The 24,852-nt window shown below is 38.0% G+C and overlaps 1 protein-coding gene across 1 annotated transcript; it reads right to left on the reverse strand.

The window, feature by feature from the left end:
- Positions 1-454: 454 nt before the first annotated feature.
- Positions 455-24,098, reverse strand: LOC131591445 (transmembrane protein 168). The gene is made up of 5 exons (XM_058862156.1): positions 23,530-24,098; positions 19,077-20,342; positions 11,311-11,453; positions 8,636-8,910; positions 455-4,962 (listed from the first exon to the last, which is right to left on the reverse strand). The coding sequence occupies exons 2-5, from the start codon at positions 20,268-20,270 to the stop codon at positions 4,415-4,417; spliced, it is 2,160 nt and encodes a 719-aa protein (XP_058718139.1). The 5' UTR covers positions 20,271-20,342; positions 23,530-24,098; the 3' UTR covers positions 455-4,414.
- Positions 24,099-24,852: the final 754 nt, after the last annotated feature.

A 24,852-nucleotide genomic window follows, 5' to 3' on the forward strand; every position in this document is an offset into this window, starting at 1 on the left:
ATTTGTCCTCCTCACCATTCTGCAGCAACAGTTTCCTTCTGCTTCTTCTCCCAGGCTTGATCTCACACAGGAACCCTTCATTAACTTGATCTTACTGGAGATAAGAAGTTTGACTAACTACAAGTACTCATGTAAAGGAAGCCTTCAATTACATCTCCATAAAATTATGTCTTGAAGTATAAGCAGCATTTTTACTAGCTTGTTGAGTGATAAAAAAAGACAAGGTGAAAGGAATCAATAATTTAAGCTAGTATTTCTCATTTCTATTAAATTATTAAACTAAAAATATTCCTTAGAGTATTTTCAACATACTCTATTTTCCATAAACTCTGTTGCAATTTCTAGTTATAAAAAACCTGTAAAGCAAGCTATATAGCAAACCCCCATGTAATTCAAGAGGGAGCATAGAAATCTGGAAAGTGATCAAGACATAAACAAAATAATGAAACGGAAATAAGCATCCAAAACAGCAAAATATATTTAAATAGTATCACAAATACACTCAAAAAATCTATTTACATATCTAAAAACTGTATATTCAGTAAAAATCCTCCCACAAAAGATATTTATAAACAAGAAAACTAATCCAATTTCATTGCCTACTGCTGGCAACAGAGGTGCTTTACTGCTAGCATAGCAATAACTATGCTTTTACAAAGTAAAATTATTCTAGGAAAATCTTGAACTGAAGACTGGACAACAACTACAAGGCATACAAAACATATGGAACTGCAAATACATAACTCTAGTAGTGCAGAAATGAAGAATAATGGCTTTTTTCCCTCTCCAATACTTGTTCAGAGAAAAATACTACTGTGAATAAGCAATTTGAACCCCTTTAAAAGACTTATATTTGTAGAACTCAGTGCATTTGTATGTTTCAGCAAGGCTGATGCTATACAGGATGTAAATGAAACAAAGTCAACATAAAATCACGCTGTGACACAAGTTTATAAAAAACTTTATGGCAAAATGTCTGAATATACAGTACAGAGACAACCCTTGCAGAAAAGTTTTTCTCTCCCAGAAATTTGTACACAATACCACTAAACAATGCATACGCAACTGATAGCATATGTAACACTCTTTGGAATCAGATTTAAACTTCTTTCAGGCCCTGTCTTTTACACAGGAACAGCAGGAGGATAACTCCTCACTTGGATGCTCCCAGTGTTTGTCCCTCAGGTACATGCCCGAGGCTGGGCAGAGACCTGCGGAGAGGTGTAAGCATCAGGAGCTGGAGAAAATTTCCACCTGGGAATGGGGGTCACTGTAGGATGCCTTGATATAAGTCAGTGCAGAAGTGAAGAACTGATGCAGTTGAATTCCTCATCATCCACAGCCCTGGTTTGATAGTGTTTTGAAACACATGACAGTCTCTTTGTCCAAAAAGGCCTCATAATTTGAACAGCTGTAAACATTTCTTTTGAAGTTAGCATTTTCACCATGCCTTTGATGTTTAAAACAGTTACAAAATCAGAAGTAGGAACATCTTAGCTCATGTTAGAACTACTTCAAATTCAGAAAACCAGAGCTCTATAATTGAGAAAATAGAAACAAATCTGCAAACACATGATTTGTTTTGCAAATATTTTGCAAATATTTTTGCTGTATTTTTCAGCTCTATCTGCCTTTCAGCAGTCTACCCTAGAAAAAATCTAACTTTGATAAATAAGCTGGAAACCATTGAGTACCCAGAAGCAAAACAGCAGGACAAACTGTTGCATTTATTCTGCCCAGAGCTAAGTCCATCACTGCATTGCATGGCAGATTCCTGCTCGGAGACTCAGAAGAGGTCAGGAATCCCACACTTTTCTTGTTTCCCTTCAGGTACAAAAAGAAATATACAGACTATGTCCATAAAAATGTAACAGTAGCAGGTAAAGATTTACCCATTAAGATCTGTCTAGTATAATTAATGGCAAGTGTTATGGTTGATATTTAAAGCTTTTCCAGAACAGAAAGGACTAACTTCTTGACTTCAAATATTCACAGGGTTACTATCAGGTGTTTATGGGGACTTAATTAAAATTTTCTAAGGCTCAAGCTGTACCAGTTTATGATGCAATCAGTTGAACTTTTACTGAAAGAAGCCAAAACAATGGTGGTTTTACAAGCCAAATGTAAAGGCAGTCTTTCTGAATCTATACTCAAGAGTTGATGACCAGGAATGGAAGACAGTGTCTTCTGCAGAGGGCAGTGCTGCTTTTCTGCAACCTGATGGATGTGTGTTCAACCCAACCTCAAGTATCCAGTTTATGTGCTTGAACAAAGAGTTTAGGTACCCAGCTCAGGCTCCAGAGGATAGCTTAGAGGTGCTCTAAGGTTATTCAAGAGACACAAGGGATTTGTCTGCTTGACCTTTGGCACAGGAAAGCAAAACAAACAAAACAGTAATGCCCTCAATCACAGGAAAATCCATCCTGGAACAGAGACCAAATCAAGTCTTCCTCTGGAAATATTTAATTCTCCTTGCTAATGAGCAATGGAGCACTTCAGGTCACTAGCATGGATTCAGATACCTGGCTTTTGGACATCTGAATTTAACTGAGATGACTCCTACCTCTGGCTCCCACATTAGGAACTTAAGTTGGATACCTGAAGTCAGATGGTGTGAGAACCCTCTATCCTTACTGAAAACAGCCACCTCTTAAAATCCCTGACAGAGCTGCAATCACAGCATTTACTCAGAGAAGACCCAAAGGCATTGAGTCTTCATAGGATATAATTTATCTCTTATTTCTTTATCCCCTTTTCACATTACGGAAGGGGATGGAGAAAGGTAAATCGGTGTGGGACGTGGTGTCTTCCTGAACAACACAGTGTAATACATACTAATGAAGAAACTTAGTGGCTGCCACTCATAGAGCTGAGAAAATCACCATTTTGAAGCTGGTGGGTACAAATTGCTTTGGCTGTTGTAGCTCTTGTTATTTATTTCGGGAGATACTGATGGGTATCAGTGTTAGCAGATTCTCTAACCTGGCTGGCTAAAAAGATCAAATGGCATTAGAAAAAGCTACGATGGCAAAGACTTTAAGAGCTACATACTATTTGCATGTATTTAAATAAAAAAAAAAAAAAAAAAAGGAAGTTATATTTTAGACAAGTATCAGCTACTCCCTAACACTTTTATTAAAATACTGATGGAAACAGAAAAAAGTAAACTGTAGGTCAATTGCACACACATATGCAAATAAACCACCACAAACTGTACTGTCTTAGCCACTTAACTTGTTTCACCCCTTGTTTTCAGTACTTGAGAAAATGGCATAAAAAAAGCTATACAGCTTTTATGACTGAAGGAAAGGATTTCTAGAGTCCCACCCAGCTCTGGAAGGATTAAAATCAGGATGCTGTGGGTTGGAGAAAACCTTAAGGTATACTGAGGATTCCCTCTTCTCCTAAGAAAATAATCTGTCCAAACAAACTTTGCTAGTGGTTTTAATAGATAATGAACTCACTGGTCCAACTCTCTACTCAAAATTTCACAGAATCAAGATCTTAGGCCTGCCAAAGACTTGAGATAAATATGCAAACAAGGCAACACTTGTATTCCCATTTTTTATCTATGGATTATTTTCCTTGTTAAATTCTTTGGGTTTTGCTTTGCTTTGTTTTCTTCAGAGTAACTTTTCAAAATACAAACTAACAAGAGCCTGGAAAATTCAGAATCACCTAACAGGTGAGGGAAAAATGCTCAGTGCAGTTTTTATTCCATATATGAATTAACTACTGGGAATGTATGCTCAAAGATCACCAGCAAGATATTTAATGTTGGAAGTAACACTGAACGTTTTTAAAACTCACTTCAGAACACACCATCTGAGAAGTATCAGAGCATAAGAGGGTTGTCTGATTTCCTTGTTTTCTGTGGCAAATTTCCACTGATGGCAGTAGAGAACTGAGGCAGGGCACAAGATGTAAAAGCAAATAAAACTAATGCTTCTTGGTAGCTACTTAAATACAGTAGCTGTATATGCTCAGTGACCCCACCACATATGACATGTAAATTGACTGGAGCCTTAGCTTGGTTCCTTTCCTGTATTTAAACCGCATAGTGAACATAAATGACAGATCAGCATGGTTTAGCATTCACAAGAGCTCCTGTCCATCAAACTGTTGTCTCTATACAAAGGCTGCCTTAAGTAAGACATATGAACACATGACCTGTCTCCAAAATGCACGGTCATATTAAATATGTACATGTAACAAAATTCAAAAATATCAGTTCTACCCTCTTCTGTTTAAGATTGCATTTTGTAACTGTTGCATATACTGTAGCTGCTCAAAAAGCTGAATAAAGTGAGTAGAGCAGACTTTTTCAGAGAAAAATAGTTGTAGAAAAAGTTTTAAGTATGGTACAGTAAGAAAGTTCATAGAGCTCTCACTTCATTATCTCTTTGGTTGCTGATTAGGATTTGACAAGTTTGAAGCCCTGTCCTGTATCCAGCACTGTGGGAAGAAACCAACTCATTTTCAATCTTTTTAAGCACCTAAAGCACGCTTTACAGACCCAGAACAGATTGAGACCGCAAAACCAGTTTGCCAAATGTACTAATGGATAGGTGATGCGTGGGAAGTATATCATCCAGTGTTTGGCAACATCACTTCCCGTTGGCAAATGCAAAGTGTAGTCACTCCAGTGCTTTGATACCCCATACACCGCTTTCACCGTGCGGCCCTTTTCAGACCAGCTGATGTTGCTGTCAGGGTTACAGTTGTACTCAACCCACTGCCTGGTGAAGTCACCAAGCTGTGGAGGGTCTGCTTCCTCGATGTCTACAACTCTGGCCATTTCCGCTCCTTGCACCGCAATGTACTGGTCATTTACTTTTCTTACTTCTTTAACCCAAGGCTGAGAGTTCTCACAGTCTAAAACAATGATCAGTCGAGAACAAAAAGTGCCGTTCTTTTCTCTCCACCACTCCAACAGCGTGTCAAGTCGTAAAGCATCACCCCCTGCCAGAAGGACAAAAAGATTTAACATCAGGATGAAGAAACACAAACTTCTGCAGAACTTTAACTGTTTTGACTGGTTCTAAGAATCCCTTACTTTAACAATTTGGACAGATATAACAGATGTTTTCAATTCATCCTGTCTGTAAATGTTGCATATCTCCATAGAGGTACTAACTGACTTGCTGACTTGCCATTAACTTACCCTTGGTTAGAAGGAAAACCCACTACCAATAACAAAAAAGGAATTCCTTTACAGAGTGAAAGAAATTATATCCAATTGAAGAAATATGGAAATTACAGATTAACAAGGTAAAAAAATTTGAAATAGTTTATTTTGTATTAAATCTTAATAATTTTAGAACAGGAATAGGACTCTTTTTTAATATGTTTTTATGAATATTAAAAAAAGGCTCCTCTAAGAGATGAATTTCAAATTTCAAATGCTGGAAACCAAAACAGTTTCAAAGCACAATGAGAAAGCCACACGTAAGCACAAAAATTCACATGATCAGGAATGAAGAGATTCTCTCTATAAAGACAGCTGTTTTCAGTGCTTCAAGAAAACTGGTATTGATTTACAGCTCAATGAAACAAAAGTCTTATTGGAATTTTTCCACAATATCTTTTTTTCCTGTCAGGTTGCAACTAGTGTCCAACTTCTCACGTTCTGTCTCAGCTCCTGCTCCAACAGCACTTTGAAAGAGGAGAATGTAATTAAACCTGAAATATATAGTGGGAAATCCTTCTGCTTAAGTGCACTGCATGCTGCAGGATCTGTGTAGTTTTGAAAAGCAGACTACTTACTCAGGTACCTAATGAAAACATCTTGCAAACAAGTGAATAACTCTCCATTGTCTCCCCAGTGATATTAAAGAACCAGTATATCCAGTATATCTCAGTTTTGGCTAGTTGAAGCCATGATACAGGTTTACAACAAAAACAGTTTGAAAATATCAACTTTAAAAAATGAAGAAGAAGAAAGGTATTTAAAGCTACTGCATTTTAATTCCTGAATGATTTTTCACTATGGAATATAATTAAGCAGTGTTTAAAAAGTTGTTAGCTGCATATTTCAGCACCTACAGTTCTACCTGTAAGGGGTGACAAAAAAGTGCTTCAAATTAATATCTCAGAATTAAAGGGTTGTACATGCTATTGCGGTTAAAGCAAAAGCAAAATTAAAGAGCTGCACCTTTCTCCAAGAAAATAAAAAACTGGAAAATTTAGTACCAAAGAAAATCTCTAGGATACAAACCTCAAGTAGTAAATTGTCTTGGTACATGATCCTCAAATTGCTGTAGTTGTTTACAGCAGAAACTTTTACAGAAGTAGTTTCCCTTTTCTAGGTACACCTTCCATGCAAATTCTCTATAAAAAAGTTCTTTATTTATTCACATTTTAAAGGCTTATAAATAAACTATTTAAGTGTATCTGTGTAGGAATGCAGGTGATTTCAAAACACCTTTAGACAGGATCACGCAAAGAAAACCATCTCATCCTTCACAGACACAAGCAAACATGCTTGGCTTCCAACAGTAGGAACCTCAAACATGTGGTTATCACCCAGCACAAGATTTAGGCATCAAGCTGTGTAAGAAATACAGGTGTCTGGCTACCTCTGGCTCTCTGGAAGGTTTAGCAGGACAACAGGTAAGCCAACAGTTTCAGGAACAGAGACAAAGCTTTATTAGCCCAGCTCATGCCCTTGCCTTCATTCTGACAGCATGACCTCCCAGCTGATTTCACTGTTCCTACTTTATGCATGAGTAGTTAACAGTTTCTTTTATAGACCATTGTGTTGTATCTCAACTTCCAACAACAGAGAAACAAAATTACTGAATTAAATTCAGTAAGCCTCCTTTGAAAGATGTCATTACAAAGCAAAGACTACATTGCTACTGCTTCGCTGTACCAGCCACCAGTAAGAAATTACTTTTTCAATCAGATGAATGTTTTGTTTCATTGTTGCCATCTCTTTTCATCCTCTTTACAGGTCAGAGGCTAGTACACATTACTGGAACTGATGACCAAGGTTTCATCTGTCACAAAACGCCAGTGTCCAATACATGGGCCACAATTACAGTCAAACAGCCTTTATCTTTTCAGTTTATACTTTCAAGTTACATGCAGAAGCAGTGATATCTGGAAGGAGGATCACATTACACTCCATAATTTAACTAAAATTAATCACAAAAAAAGCATGCAAGACCTGTGACAGCTGCCTGTTCTTCTCTTTTATGTGACTATACATGTATCCAAGTAGAAGCTGAAGATGTGGTTGGACAGAGAACTGAAAAGGAGCTTTGTGAGAAAGTTGAATACCACTGCATTTACACAATGTATCTTTCAGCACTGAAAGTTTTAACAGTTACCTTGGCCTTTCTCCTAAAAGCTACACATTAATTTAGGTTACCACTACCTACACAGTTCAGAGAGACCTGAGCTCTCCAGACACACTCCAGGGTGGCTAGATATAGTAACTTAGGATTGGGGCGGAAGCTGTGCTATTTTTGCAGCAACATTTGTCTCTACACATGCAAGAAAGCTGACTTTGTCTATGCTGCTGGCTGGAGCACAGGTGGGAGGTGGACTTTTGCTGACAGTCTGCTCCACACAAGGTGTGGACACACTGGGCAATTGCACGGCGTGGCAGCTGCTCTTACGGACAAACCACCCCCTTCTCAGAGAAGTCATTTGGCCACCCTATATACACTGTAGCTCATCACTCGAACTAAGCTCACAGGACAGCTGTGGCTTTTTAAAATCTCTGATACAGATAAAGCCCTTGAGGAAAAAATACACACTGCTCTTCAGCAAGTCTAAAGGTTCAGGCATGGAGCTGCACCAAAACAGGTACAGAGCCTCCAGATGGAAACCAACCTGTGCCTGAACACCCACCTCAGCATGAGCACACATTGAAGGGCATGCCCTACTGAAGGGCACAAGCACCTGGAGGACCACTGCTGACGAAGAGCATTACAGTGAACAAATATTCCTCAAAATACACAGAAAAACCTGTCTTTAGAGCAGGAGTGTATAATTTCCACTTTAATTCTATGCAGGGGAAAAAAGCAATCTTTAAAGTTAACTTATTGAATACAAAAATAATGTGTGAGGAAAATCAGGGGAATATGAAACTGTTTAAACTTGAAAGAATACATCTGAGGTCAACAATATTAGACAATTTTGAGAATAAGTGTAAGATTAGCTGGCTGTAAAAGGATTATTATCAAAGTCAGTAAATACTAAAAAGACAAAGTTCATTAAGTAATTTACCTGTCATACAATGCAAGGGAAGAAAAGGGCCACCTCTTAACAATAACTTACCTGCATACCAAAGGGGCTTCTGCATTTCTCCATTCTCTCCACCAGCAGAGGAAATCAGCCTTCAACCTGGCTTGTTTTCTCAATTTCTTGTAGTCTCTGAATCTCTTAACAGTCATGCTCTGTAATACTACCTTTCCCTTTCTTCCCTCCCTGCCAGCAACTTGTATAAACCTGTTCTCCAAAGACTGATGGTTCTTTGCCATTCCAAACAATCTGACAGTAAGCACACTCAAAACTTAAAAGTTTTGCAATACAGTATGATTTTCTACGGAATTAATGAATTGAGTTGGAAAGTTTATCAATAACCAAAACAATTAAAAAAAAAAAAAATCCCCAAACCATTTACCTGCCAGTGCCCATTCACCAGTGCCATGTGAGTGACCACTGTAATACAGAATGTAGGTATCATGTCTGGGTCCGTCTGCAGTCCGAAGTTCAAGAAAAGACTTGATCTTGGAGTGAAGGGTATCAAAGGTCAGTCCGCTTGTAGAGTAGTCACAACCGTATGTCTCAATCATGTGATATGCAAAAAATCTTTGGATGGCGTTGAGCATGCCAGTAGACCTCAGATTTAACTCTTGGACATGCTCAGGTGGAAGAAGAGTCGGTTGGCCATCAGGACTAAAGAGAAGGAGAACAGCTAATGATTATGGTTGATAATTTTTTCATGCTCAGTGGACTTTTAGTAACTGGGGATTTTTTTCCCCTGCACATATTTTCTCTGCTATGAGGTAGCACTGTTTTAAATTCATATTTGCTTTAAATTTACAGATTTACAAATTACTGTATTTGAGTGAGGGACCACTACCTATCTCCCTTCTGTCACACTTCAATTCAAAGCATAGTCCATACTCAGCCCTACACGATTCCTGCAGCTGAGAGACAGAGGGGGAGAAGGAAGCTGCGGTGGGAAGAAGGGAAGCTCCAACAATTTCATCAAGTGCCACTGAGGAGCACTGCCTTCACACAGGCACTTTGTCATGGATGTCTGGAAAGAAGTGCAGGGAAAATGAGTGCTAATCTGCACAAACCATAATGCAAACTAGTTTCCAATAATGGACAGAAGAGAAATCCACATACACACTTTGGTCAGATACTCTGAAATATGGAATTCACACAAATAATAAAGTAATTCTTTCCTGTTAGTGCTGTTCAGATGCTGCTGTCAGCATAAGAAATGTATTTTAGATAACAGTATTCACAGCTTAAAAAATCAGTTTTAAATCAAAGTTTTAAGAAAGTTACAAACTAAACCTGGAACAAACCGTGTATTTATATTTATGTCTACATAGATATGAATATGCAGATATAAAAAAAATAAAAAAGAGTCCCTGGGTTCCAAAATTAATTTTATTTCTATCGTTATATGTATATTCTATATAAAATATATATAAATGTATAATAAATCCAAATATATACAGTATATAAAATATTGAATAAAAATACACTTTTTTTGTAGGTCTACACAGCTATTCATTAATCATAATAATAGGAAATTTGGTCTTGCAAGACACCCAGTTAGGGGAGCGCCCCTCAGAATATATTTTCAGAAAGAGAAAAGCATTCATCACTCTTCAGCTGATGTAATAAGGGTAATGATAAGGAACATGACTGACAGCTGGGCCAAATTGGCCTCATTTATACTCAGTTACAGACATGGAGAGGTTTTGTGGGTGAATATATGGAGATAAATCTTACTCTGCTAATACAAAATATGACATTATGTTTTTTTTCCCTATATATGTATATATGTGTGTATTCTTCATGTAATTTGTTTGCAAGTCAATGTGTAAAGCTCTGCCTCCTTATTGACCTAGCTAATTAAATATTGCACCATCTCACCTGTCTATGGCTTTTATGGAAATTAATATTCCACTGGTATAGCTACATAGAATAGCTCATCATTACTGTTTGTCTCAGCAAGTGAAGACTGGGTCCATCACTGAAACAGTCAGGCTTTGTTAATAAGGAAGTTTAGTTCTGTCAGGTCCTAGAGAGTTGCTCAAGAGTATCTCATTTGCTCAAAATTAAAGGGAACTGCCTGTGCCAGAATAATATAATACAATGAATGAATTGTTACCATGGAAACAAAATTAATTTATTTTTATTGTAATGTAAATTTTGAAAATCTGTTTTTCAAATCTGTAATAATAATAGACATTAATTTTTTTAAGGGTGCACAGCTGAAGGACTGTATATCAGAAGCTCAGAAAAATTGTTTTTTACAATATTTAAGATACAGTTATCTAAGATTAGCACATCATTGGTTTCTTTGATGCCAAGTTCTTCCTTATCCACAAAATCCATTACACACACTGAAGCTGTGAAGTTTTCATAAATTGAGCAGTTCTATTTTGAAGCCTCTCATTTCAACTTACTGCTCTATTTCTCTTGTAACATGACGAGATAATTTATATAGCTCTTGTTTATAATTTATAAAAAAATGTGCACACACTGATTCTAATTTTATGGCAAAACCAGCATTTGCAAGTTTAAAGCTTATAAGAAAAACACACAAACGGGCAAATAATAATAGTACAATCCCTTTACAGTCATGCATTTCTCATGTGGTAACATTCATGTTGGAACAAAAATCAGCTTTGAATTGTCAAAATCAATACGTGACATGTAGTCCACTTGCAAATCTAATTTTAATGAGCTTTAAATGTCGACACTACCTCATTTAATTGAATTCAAAGTTATTTTGAACTGATCTGTTCGGTTTATTAAATCTCTTCATGTAAGATACCTGGTCTCAGCCAAATGCCCCAATCCTCCTCTGTACGAGATATTGACTGTGAAATCCGCCTATGCACAGCTGGTCTGCGTTCATCAGCTTTCTAAAAGCAAATTACCTAGATAGAAAGCTGGAGTTACTCATTCCAGGGTGAGAAAAAGGAGAAATAGAAAATCTGCCTATTATTTGAATTTGTATTTAATTGTTGAAAAATCCAAGCAACAGCATTGCATTGCCTCCATGAGCAAACAGTACATTTACACACTGTGAAGTTGAAACCATACCTGCAAAAGTTGGTGGGAATCACAATAGCATACCCAACACATGTTCCTCCCAAGCAGTTTCCAAGTTCATGGAAAAGCCCATGAGCCATGGACTCCAAAGGCAGAACAATGAGAAATGCACTCATGAAGATCCCATTGGTTGGCTAAAAAGAAAATAAAGAGATTTAGGCATTGTATGAAAATCCCTTTTTTTGATCTTACATAATTGGATCCTGAAACATGCAAAGTATTACTGGTAGTGTATATTTCTTTTTCCATGTATTACATCGTGAATTACTGTAAAGACAAATGAAAAGCTTGGGGAGAAGGTGGCTGGTAAGCAATGATCACTCTTCTGAAAGAATGCATTTGAAAACACTAGACACCGCAGAATTTAGCTGTAAAAACTGATCATAGCTTAGTTTTACCAACAGAGGCAAGAAAATTAAATGCCACAAAACTAATTGTGTGCGTAAAATTAGATCTGTAAGCATCTGCAGGGTCAGGCCTTAATCAGTAAGGCACAGCACAGATATTATGTATCTAGCATCAGATGACAGCGCTCTGTATTGCATCCATCCCTGGAGGTACTTAAAAGACCTGTGCATGTGACACTTTGGGAGTGGCGGACTTGGCAGTGCTGGGTTAATGGCTGGATGTAATGATTGTAGAGGTCTAATCCAACTTAAAGCATTCTATGATCATTAAAAACATACATTTAACTTGTGGAATACTACATCTCACACAAGAGATGAATTCTAAGATAATTTGTGAGCATTATTTCAATTAAAAAGACAATTCTTTGTCAGTTACATAACTACCAGACGTGAAAAGGACCATCCTCTACAGGACCTCATAGCATTTACAGAGCTAATACCCTATATTGAACTGAAAAGCAGTTTTAGAAAGTATTACACTTACTAGCTGATTTCTGTAAAAAACAAACAAGAAGTTTCAACAATTTCATCTCAACCACTAGTACTAGTAAAATAAAAATGGACTTCTGAAATGCCAGATGTCTCTGAGAGGCAGAGCAGATAGATTAATTTTAATTATTTTAGCATGATGTGAATGGGTTTAATGAGGTATTATATGCTTTAGGAAAGACAGAAACAGTATTATAATATACAATTAAACAAGAACTTTAGTATCCATGGTGCATTTGTTAAATATTGATGTTTGCTATGTAGCAAAGGAAGTAAATTCATAGCTAGAGATTTCTGTCTTGAGAAGAATCCTGTGGTCTCTGACCCCCTCTATGTTTTATTCATAGAGGGGGTCAGAGACCTTTTTGTACAAATCCACAATATTAATGGTTTGGGCTTTTTTAATATGGATATTGCCTTATTGTGTAGGACTTAGTGACTTGATGGGTACTGGTAGTTCAACTTAACACAAAGTCAACACTATCAATACTTTGGAAAGTATATTACACTGAAAAAAAATGACACCTAAACCAACCCAGATCTTGTTGGGACATGGCACTAGCTCAACTACATTCAGCTTTTAAACACAATTAGCCTGAAAGAACTGCTTTACCCATCTAATGTGCTAAGAAGTAACAGTCTGCTACCTGTCCTGTTTTTAAAAATCACACTTCCAATGGACGGATCTCACCTATGTGTCCTTGAAATGGTGACAGCAATACCTCTAATGACAAATAAACACCTGAATCTGGTATTAAATAATAACTAACTGACAGCATTATTAACTGATAGCATAAATTACCTGAAATCACCAGAAGACAGGAAAGCTTAAAACACTGTATTTGGTATTACGGTACCAAACTGGCAAAGAAAATTCCCAAGTACTTGTGAGATAAGGATCTTGCACAGAAATACTAAGGATCATCTCAGTGATCCATCTTGCTTTGAGTTTGTACCAAATACTATACCAGAAATGGGAAATAAGCTCTACAGTGTTATGAATCAACTCAGCTCCATCTGAGGTTTCAACTCTGTCATTTTTTAGTGGCCATTTTATGCTGTGGAATAGGAAAATATTGTGTTTTACATTTGTAGACAACTCTCTAATGTAAAGATGCTGGCACTTGCTGTTAGCACTTTTTCAACAGTTTCAATATAGAAGAAATATGTCACAAATGTAAAAATTACTTATGATGATTAGAAGAAATCTATAGTAGGATAATAAAATATCTTAATCCAGCATTGCAAAAAATTGACTGGTAGCATTTTAAAAGACCTAAACAATAAGAACTTCAAACACCAAAAAATATCTGACTTAGTAATTGCAGTAAAACTGAAGACAGGTTCCTCCCTTAAGATAAACAGCTAAAATTCCAGGTGGAAACTGTCAGTGCTTTACTGAATCCCAAAGATTTGATGACTGGTCCTTAATGCAGCAGATGGCCATGGATGCACAGGCAGAGCCAGAAAGGGATTTTGTTCTTTCATCTGTTCAGCCCATTTTCATTGTTTTCAATTGCACTAGCCTGCAGTAACATCCCTGAACTCCAAGTGCCCATAGATTCCAGACAGATTGCTCAAAAAGCAAACAGAAGACAGGGACCATCTAGGCAATCCTACTACTGAAAATAACCCAAAAACATGAGAAATCATTTAGCTCCTAATCTTTGGGGTTTTTTCTTCTGTTGGGTTTTTTTGGGGTTTTTTTTTCCCTTTGTCTGTATTGTTCTAAAGGAATTAGCAATGAAGTCTCATTTCAAACAACATAGAAAAGGTAAAAGAAAAAAATCTACTTTTTGCCTCTGATGACTGAAATGACCGACAATAAAAGATTGGTCAGATTTTACTAGCAGTAGTATCTTTCCCCTTTCTCTTTTTTTGAGCACTGTTTATTGTTAAGTGTAACAGTTATAACACCAGAAGAATTTAGAGGTATTTTACAGTCAAGATGTCTTTTTATACTCATGGACAGGACAACTTACATCTCAAAGAATAACAACTATTTGAAGCAGAATAACTCTGGAACTGTATTTAATTATGGATGTGTGACTGAAGAAAAAAACCCAAAATGCATAAAATATTAGTTTAAATTGGAAGCCAGTTACGAAGACCTATAGAAGAGCCCTTCTGTTTAAAACAGAAACGAAACACTAAACATATGTCAACTAAGATGATCGCAGGATCACCGAATGGTTGGGGTTGGAAGGAGTCTCTGGAAATTGTCTGGTACAAACCACTGCTCACACAGCAGGGTACCTGGGATTGCATCTAACAGACCAATAACTGAGACAGCTTACAAAGATGTCTTTGTGCATTTCCAAGCAAAAATGCTGCCCTGCTTTCCATTATCCAAACTGAATATTTACCTGTTTTTATACACAGGCACACCGACATACACAAAACCACCCAAACAAAATAAGCATAAAAGAAAACCCTATATGAGAGAGAAGCCTCAGGAGAAAAAGGGTAACATGTTGACTAATCTACAAACATTTGATGAATAGCTTATTTCAAATGAGGATAAGATATGTATATTACAGGTAGAAAAAAGCTTAAAGAAAAAATTGGTAAAGCTACACAGTACATCAGCTACCAGAGGAAACAGTCTTATAACAAGTTACTGAATGGACAGTCTAGGGAGATCAAGAAATAATCCTTTACTTTTGACTGTTAGAACAGCAGTGGTAAAATCTAGAAAAGACTCAGCAGAAAACTATTGTCACAATCACTGGCAGATGGATTTAATGTGCTGTGTTCCCCATCCCTGACTCCTGTTCTACCCATGAGAAAGCCTGTGCTTTAATCTATGTGCATTTGCTCCAGCAAAACCACAAGCAGTTATCAGTTTAAAAGCACACTAAACAGTCTGATGTTTTTAAATAAAAAAACGTGAATCCTGAAATTAATGAAATTTTGACAGCAAGCTAAACACATAATAGACTCTTTAGACTAACAATGAATACTTTCTCTTGTCACCAGAAATCCTCCTCAGGACTGAGGAGCTCTGGAAGTGGTGGTGACAGCAGCAAGGTGTGCTGCCAGTGTGATTTCAGCAGGCAGCCTGAGGTAGCCCTTGGGACAGGACTGGAGAGGTAGAGAGCCAAGGACGGCTGAGCACACACCAAAGACAGGAAGACAGGCAGCAAAAGTACACACAACAGAGGGTGAGTTTGAGAAGAAATGGTGAGCAGTGAGCATTGGGGACGTAGGATTCCGCTTAAGAGCTGATGGAACAGTAGGAAAAGAGGGAATAAAGGTCTTAGAAAGGAAACTCAACAGAAAACTCTCAAATAACAGCAAAGCACAGGTATTGAAGGCAGATTGGTAAGAAAGGGAAAAACTGTCAGTGACAAAAACATGACCAGACAGATGAAAAAAAGCAGGAGTGGCATGGATATTTGAGAAAATATGGAAAGAGGCCAGAGGATGCAGCAGTGCCTCTGGGGGCTAAAAAAAACCAACAAAAAATATCCCTGAACAAGCAAAGCCTGAGGAGGATTGGATTAAAAATAGAAGCCAGGAAGAAAACAAGGGTAAAGAGAGAAAGAATGGACATGATTTGCATTCAAGTAATTTAACCTGTGATGTTACTTAAAGTATGTCTAAGTAAATATAGATGTTACTATATATACAGGCAACTGCACCAGAATAAAAACTACAAAATCATTAGCTCTTCCCCAAACAGTAAAGTACTCACATATACAGTAATTTTATTTTGCCTCCTATAAATAATTCAAGTTAAATGGAACTTTCTGTTTATGTATGAGTACTCAAGCATGTAACAAATACTATTATTTCACTAGCCCATAAAATTCACTAAAAGCAAGAATAATGTACTGAAAGTACTTCATTCCATTACTTTGCCTGCTCTAACATAGTTAATTTTTCTCTTGGTAATGTTAAATACAAGCCTTCCAGAGATAATAATTCTCTTTGGCCAGTTATACAGAAAACCTTGGCATAGAGCACTTAACAAAATTTGGTTTTAAGTTTCTGAGAAAAAGAGTGCCCCAAACCTTTCCAAGATCTTTGTCTGAAAATTACAAGCTCCTCATCTGCAATTTTTTCATTTTATTGGATTCTTGAAGAAGTAATATCTGAGTCATTTGCATGGCTTCTTCTGGATCTTGTCCAATCCAAGGGCCTAATTACGAACAGGCACATGATTAACTGCTGAAATAAGTTGGTGCTAAAGAGTCTATTGATCTGACTGAAATTAATCACACAAATGCAAAGGCAGGTGCTGACCATCTCCTGCAGATTTTGCAAAGAAAATCTCCGTACATTTTTACCAACAGGACAAGACATCTTTCCTCTGCAGCTATAACAAGGAATACTCTCAGGAGCAGACCATGTCCCAGCTGAAACATGCCCCACTGAAAGAAAAGCTGTTACTCCATTTTTTAATGAACACAACTTCAACATGTTACTTTTACAGTTCTCCCCAAACACCATGAACAGAGACTTTAAACCCTTGTTTTACCAAAGGCTGTGTTCCGCTTAAAGAAAGGGCCTTGGCTAACAGGACTTTTAGCCTCAACAGCTCTGCATCAGTAAGAAAACTACTGTCTCTGCTACAGCCAGTTAATTCACCTCACTTTAAAAACCTTTCCACAAAAGTAGATTTGATATTTTTCTGGCAATTTTAATAAGATACTTCTAGACACTAATTAACAGATAACTGGTGCTTTAGGTCTTGACTTTTCATACACCTGAAGCACAAATATTGCAGTTATTAGAAATGTTAAGAGGGCATAGATAATGCTTGCAAAACGTTTTCCATTAAAGGGAACTTCCCTCCAACCCTGCTTCCCACCACTCCATTTCTTGCTGTGAGATTTTTTTATAAGCTATTGCTAATTATTTATGGTTGACTGTTAGGAAGCACCTTTCCAAGGCTCAGATTTTTAGCAATTCTATTCATAGGAGGTCAAATGGCAGACCACAAAGTGATTTCAAGCCACCTCTCTTACCAAATGCACTATCATTAAACAAATTTTCAGTAGTGAGGAAAGGAAAAAACAAAAAATGCTTCACCTTCCAGTGAAGCATTTAACAGATTTAAAATATAATTCAGATATATAATAATATAATATATATATTATATATATTTTTACATATAGATATAATATATAATTCAAACATAATTCACACATACTGAAACTACAGAAATCCCAAACTAATGTTACAAAGATTGAAAATTGTTCATCTTACACATGCAAAAAAGGTTTTAAATAATATTTAGAAGAGCAAACACATTTTCAGGAACTGATGACCAAGGAATACTTGGCATCCCTAAGAAACTCTAAGGAAAAATGTGTTAAAAATGTAAATGTAAAATGTAAAAAAATATTCCTTAATATAAGAATGTATGAATGGCTGTATTAATCTGCACCAAATGTCCATCCAGAAGAATGTCTGGTCTCCAAAGAGCCCAAATGGATGCCCAGGAAAGACTATAAGGATAGACCAAACATGTTTCCAGAGTACTTTAACCACTAGTGGCTCAAGAACTTCCTGAGCCAGATAAAGTTTCCAGATAGTCCTCAGACCCCAGTGAATTTTGTCTAGCTTCCTCCTGAGCCTCAGTAACCATGGGGCACACATGGCATGCTATGATACACAGCCCCAGAGCTCAAGACCATATGGGGAGCTATTCCTACCTACCTGGCTCCAACCTGCTTCTTGACAACTTGATTCCCCTCAACTTTTGCGCTGAAATGATTCTTTATTGTTTATTTTTAGAATTGTTTATTATCGCTACTTTTTTGCCTCCATTTCCTTCTGTCCCTTTGGCAAATTCAAATGCTATAGCTATGACTGCTGATAATCTTCCAATGAAAAAGCAAAACTACCAACTCCAACAAAGAACCTTAAAAATTAACTGTTAATTTCATCTTCCACTAACATCTTTAATACCGTTCATCCACAAGATTATTTAAACTAAAAAAATCTGCAGGATTAGAAATTATACAGGAGTGGGCAGGAAATTGTTCTGGAAACTCTACAAAGAAATGTCTGTAAATCTGATCTACTGTAAGTGATATTTTACGTATATTAATATATGTTTGTAATTCATATAATAGGTGAATGGACACAAAATTGTTATTGTGGTTTACATCAGTTTGAAAAAGAAAACAGACTCTGAATGTCCTGCTGCAACTATGACAACACACCACGTGTCTTGGGCACTGAACAAACGTTTTAAAAGAAATGTATGCTTTTTGCTAAAGAAAAGACAACAACCTTAACTCATAAATGGAAAGAAAAGTTAAAGGACACTATGTGATTTTAATGACTGGTCTTTCAGATACCATATCCTGGGGTGCATAACCAGATTTGAAAGTGAGACACTTAAAGCTCATGTTATACCAGCAATCAGTTTATCAGCTGATCTGAGTCCATTTAATTGATTAAAAGCCAAGCAAAATTACTGAAAAATATATTATTTAATACATTTCAATCTAATTAAAATAGTTTACAACAAAAGCCCTAGATTTACTGAGCATTACTAAGGTTAAACACAATGATTTATTTTGAAAACAAATTTTATGACACAATGAATTCAAAAGCAAAACAATTTCCCAAGTACGTAAATGCAAAATACTTTGCTCACCTCTTTTGCCCTGGAAGCATTACCTTTTCTCATGCTACCAACACAGGGAAGCTGGTAAGCTGCACTTGCTGTAACAGTCAAGGCAGCTTAAAATGTTATGTTCAAAGCACATGACAGAGAAACCATGCATTCCAACTTTGAACTGCTAACCCACAGCACACCATCAAATTTTAGGAATTTTACGGAGCCAGCAATTCTCAAGATTATTGTCAAGAGGAGATCAAGATAAAGAGATTATTATTTACCTGCCAAGAGACAGCTCCCAAAACAGCAGTCGCGACAAGGCTGAAAAACACCAGCTGTTCTGAGATCAAACAGAAGTGACGCATTCCTTTAGATGCCATGACTCTGTCCAGGCTGTTGTTTTCTGCACGGTGAGTATAGTACACCTTGTGGCAGTCATTTAGTTTTGTGTGAAATCCCCAAAGGGTTATAAAAAAAATAACATGACAGATCATCCAGAAAATTCCAAAAATAGAAAAACCAGGTATCACAAAATACCAGAGATCCAAATAACGTAGTTTAAAGGCTGCAAGAATGAAAAAGATTAGTTCAATGACTCCAACTGAGATGACAGAAAGCCGCCTGCAAATTTTACCACGGTACAGGTAGGGCTTCCATCGTTCAGTAACGGAAAGTCCACTGAAGTAAACGTCGAGAAGGGGATCTGAAATGAGGCAGCTGAAGAAACATGCCAAGGCAAAAGGGTTTGTGGGGATTTTCAGCGATGGAAAAAAGAGTAGGGATGCAATGGCCCCAAAAATTGCCAAATTTGGAATTGCCAAAAAAGACTTCATACGTAAGTCAATAATCAACATGGCCAAAGCCAAGACCAGCAGAATAATACTTAAAGATTTTTCTACCAGCATAGTTGTGCTGGCAATTGCAAACCCAACTAGCTCCAAAAATTCAACTGTTGTCAGCAGAGTTGGTCGATGATGGACACAACCACAAATCCTCTCAACCAAAGCACATAATATCCTTAAAACAATGGCAGAGAGAAGCAAATATTTTGTAGCTTCTTCTTTCACATCCGTTTTGAAGGCAGAATTATTGAGAAAACATAGAAGACCAAGCAAAAAACCAAACCAAAGATTGGAGAGACTCAAACTTGCTGTTTCCATTGAAAAATAGTAGTACAGTATGCTGGCAATTCCAAGAACAAAAAGCCCCAGAATAAATATTACCAAAATGAGAGCATCTGCAGTTTTTTCCCACCTGACATAAAGGCCCATGCAAATGGCAACCAGTAGGTTGATTCGGGCAAGATAGCCAAGGTATCTGACCGATGAGTGCATGTTCACTTCTCTGTTTGCTTCTTCTAGCCTTGTCATTGCTGCATAGAGACAGTGACTAACACAGTAACGCAGTGACCTACACATGTAAACTGCAGTTAGGGGTTTCACCCACTTGACTGACAGTAAATATTCAGGTTTCATCCAACCAACACAATGTAATTGCTGCCTTCTGTAGTATCATTTCAGTAACAGTGGTCCAGAATCCTTGATGCCCTGGAAGAGAATTAAGAAAAGTTTTAGTGGCATATAATTCCTTTTAAACATACAGAGCATAAACATGACCAATCCCATCTCACAAAGAAGTTTAATATCTAGAGTAAAAAACCACATAAAAAAGACCAATTAAGTGTGAAAACAAATATAAATTGGGTTCTGCATAAACCCTATTTCATAAACTAAATGGGAGGAAAACAATCCTGGCCTGGGCAGTTTTCCACAAAACTCGTTGATTAGGTATCTGTATTAGATATCTATGGATATTCAAAACCCTTCTGTGATAGCCACTTGCTTCTAGAACATTTTAGAATTATTTTAAAAGACTTTTATTTCACCATTACATTTGGTAAGTTCTCACTTTATATTAAATCTTTTCAGCATGCTTTGCAAGACTTCCTTTTAGTAGTCAAGTAAGTATATGATTTACAAAAAGAACTTCCACTCAGTTAATGAGCATAACCCACAGTGAAAAATATATCATTATTTACATTTCACAAAAGGAGAGTGGACACACAGATGTAACAACTGATTTGGCATGGTTTGTAGAGATTTCTCCTAATGTAAAATTAAAGCCTTCATTTGCACCCCTTCAAGCCAGTTTCCTCCCTCTGAGGAGGAAAAACTAATGTGATTTTTTTTTTTAATATAGTTAGGAATGCAGTATTTTTAAGGGGCATTTTGTAATGTTTTGGGCAGAGTCTCACACATAACACATAAAAAGACTTATATGTAGCCTCTATAATTTTTTAAGTAATTAACTAATTGCTCATCTTACAGAGATGTCTGAAGAGTTACTGGTATGATAGAGAAATCAGCATGCCAAGAACACTCAGTGCTAGGTTATAGCTTATTGCTTTTATTTATAATGCTGAAGGAAATGTTACAAGACACCTTGACTCAAATGCAAAATTTAGACTTTATTCTCCGCTGATTTTTAAATTCTCATTTTTTGAACCAGTAAACAACAAATGATAAAGAGATTGACTGATCTGCCTGTAAGTTTTGGCAGATTCAAAGACTGACATGCAGTGTAAAACCAGCTTCAATAATTGCAGAAGAGAAAAACTAGGCCTAAGAAACACTATTGTTTAAATTACTTATTTGGTAACATGTAGTTCCAAATTATGTTATATATCCAACAACAATGAAGATATTACTTGGAAGAACGATGCATTAAGAAACTATTTACCTGAAGCAGAATACATACCATATATTTAAAGCAAATTGCTATTACATGAAATTACTGTAAGTTAAAAGTTGTTCAGATTTAAAATGTGCATTTTCATAGTATTCATTATTACTAGTGTTTTACAGATATTGACTTAATTCTGAGTTGCTTGGATGCTTAATATTTCACAATTATCTCTTCCCTCACTTAGTAAGGTACTTCCAATTCCTCTCACCCTTTTGTTTCTCCACTATATAGATAAACACAAATGCAAGTCAGCTTTCATATTCCAGGTCATGATACTTTAGGATTCATAGCACTGACTGCACCTCACTGTTTCTTGTACTATAATCAACATCCATTTATTTATGGACAACTTGAACCATTTATTTCAGCTGCTACACATGCCCTCCCCCTGCCTCCAGCTCTCTCTAGCTCAAACTATGAATACAGAGAAATGATTTCCCGTCTCTTTTCAACCCACAGCACTGACATACGATTACTGCTGTTCTGAAGAACTTATGCCATGCTGTTTATCTGGATTCCTGAGCCTATCTGGAGCCCCTCCAAGTCAAGGGGCTAACCCTATAAACGTTCAGTTTAAGAGCCACAGAAGCCAGCAGGAATGAGCCCTTTGCATATAAGCAAATGTCAAACCTCGCACCTCACACCTGCCTTAAAATTTTGCTGCGATCACTAAATTGTTTTTTGTGGGATCATTAACAGTAGCAAACTCCCTTCCAGGCAAGCAAGGAGCCACTCTGACAGAGCACAACTCTCACGGGGTCAGCTCGCGAGAACTGGGGTTTTGCTGCCAACACACCAAGTGAAACGTGAAAGAGAAACTCCTCTGCTCCCGCCCCACCAGCTGCTTTGGCTGAAGGGTGGGGGAACAAATGGGGCAACACGTCTGTTCCTACTGCAAACACACAAAATCTACTTGGGCACAAAGGATTTGCAAAATGACAGCTGACACTGTGAATGTAATCTCTTCTTCCTGACCCCACCTTCTAGCCAATTAGCAAAAATGTGTACTCCTAAACCACACTATTACACATTAGCATTTTTTAACCAAAACACATGGTCGACTTTTTGTGAAGCGGAAAAGGTGCATCTTCATGATTAATGTATCCCACAACACAGCTATTACCAAATAAAAAGACAACAGCAATTAAATTTTAAAAAGAAATTTCAATAACTGATTTGTTCTCTAAAACACAGCTATTTGCTAGTAATTTCTGCCAATACTTTGTTTACACAAGGACTGTTCAAAGTCCTGGGTGGGAGAGGTAGTGCTGTTGTGTTTGTTTTAAATTTATGGCTTTAAAGTTTCAGGTTGAACATGACTTACAGATCTCAACAAATCACATTTAGAATCTAAACAGAATGTGAACACCCACTTTTAAGTATTTGCCAACTTTTACAAATATAATTTCAGGGAAAATGGAGCCTCATTAACATTCAGAGACCAAACTATCTAATAGCTTTCCTATATGTAAAGAAACACTGCTCTCAATGTAGTTTTTACCCTAAGAAAGTTGGGCAAACAACCAAACCCCAGAGCTGGTTCAGCAGTTAAGCACAGGTGCTATCTAAAATAATGAATCAACTTTCCTTCACCTTAATTCTTCCAGTTCAGCACTTTTCTTCTTTTTAAAGCAATTCTGAAAGTTTTTTTTTTTTCAAAAAAACAAAAACTCCCACTTAGCTAATACATTAACACAGCAGAGTTAACCCCGGCTGAAGGAGTGCGCTGCCTTCCAGATGCTCACAGCGCGCCCGCAGCGGGGTCGCCGCTCTGAGGGGAAGCGCGCGCTCCCGGCTGGAGCTGCCCTGCGGGGCCGGCCCGGCCAGGGAAGGTCAGTGACGGTATCGGCCTCGGCGGCGCGGGGTGCCTCGGCAGCCTCCCCGCGCCGCCGATCGATGCTGGCGGACCCCACTTCCCACGGCGGTGTCCACCCGGCCGCCCTCGGTGACGAACCCGCGGCACCTCCACCCCGCCCGGCCCGCTCTCACCTCAACAGGCGGCCCGGAACCTTCCCGCCCCCCGCGCCGGCCGCCGCCATGTCGAGGCCGAGCGCGGCTCTTCCCGCTACGGGCCGCGGCGAGGCTCAAACAGCGCCAGGGCGCGGCCGGATAGAGTTCTGAGAAAACCAATAGCCCCAACCAAACCCACAAACAGTGTGAACTGGTGCTTAGGCATGGGAGCGGGAAAGCTGTGTTGAAATCAGGACTGCAAGGCAGACCGAGCCCATCCCATCCTGTGGTCCGGCGTGACTCGTGCGCCCCCGCGGCCTCGCAGTGCGTTTCTCCGCGCTCGGTGTTGGAAACGCACGTTTTGAACTGGCCCTCGCAGGCAGGTGAGCAAATAGCGGGAAGGTTCTGGATCACAGGAACTCCGTGCCCCGGCCGAGGAGAGAGGCAAAACAAGAGGAATCTGAATGACAGCGCTGCTCAGGGGCTCTTTGAACGGTAGGTGGGCTGGGCTGCTGCAGAGACGAATCCTTTATTCCTGTAAATCCTTCACAACCAGCACCTTCTGCCCCTTCCCAAGACGCACTAGGGCAGCCTAAACATCTAAGCTTGCTCCTCTTTCCTGACTAAATTATTCAGACAACCGACTCACAAGAACCTCAGTCATCCCCCAAATTATTACACTTCTTTAAATATTAGCTAAAAGTGACCCAAAGGCCTAAAAGTTACAGGGGTTAAAACCAACAACAAACAAACCCAATGAACCCCCCAAATAAACAAACAAAAACCCAACAACATAAAATAATCCACAAGCTAAGAGGTTTTTCTTTAAGGAGCACTATAGTACAATCCCAGTTGCCTAGTGAGGGACACGTCCTTCAGACGCTCTCCCAGCATTACGGACAACACTTGATTGGTACTGTATTGATCCAACCACGATCACGGTTGGAAGCAACTATGGAAACTTCTTTGTCCATGTTTTACTTAGAGAGTAAAACGACCCTAAGTTCCTGTGCAAGTTTGTGAAATGAAACCTTGCTAGAAAACCACCTTGCTGTTCTAGGTCAAAAACAATTGAGGGAAAGAAGAGGAAAAATGAGCAGAAAACCTGCTGCTGATTCATGAAGATGTGATTAAAAGGCTCAGAATGATGATGCTTATAAAGCAAGTCAGGCAGTCTTCCTGAAGCAGAATGAGGCAGAAAGGATATGCAGGAAGCAACACTAAGCACAGCTGTGAAATGCTATTTAGTCATCTTCACTCTCACTTAAGAGACCAGAATATACCAGGTAACCTGTGCAGTGTTAGGGACACACTTCAATTCTGCTGAAATCCAGTCTTCCTAGAACTTGGATCTGAGCAGGA

The sequence above is a fragment of the Poecile atricapillus genome, chromosome W (genome assembly GCF_030490865.1).
Source record: "Poecile atricapillus isolate bPoeAtr1 chromosome W, bPoeAtr1.hap1, whole genome shotgun sequence".
Classification (NCBI taxonomy): Eukaryota; Metazoa; Chordata; class Aves; order Passeriformes; family Paridae; genus Poecile; species Poecile atricapillus.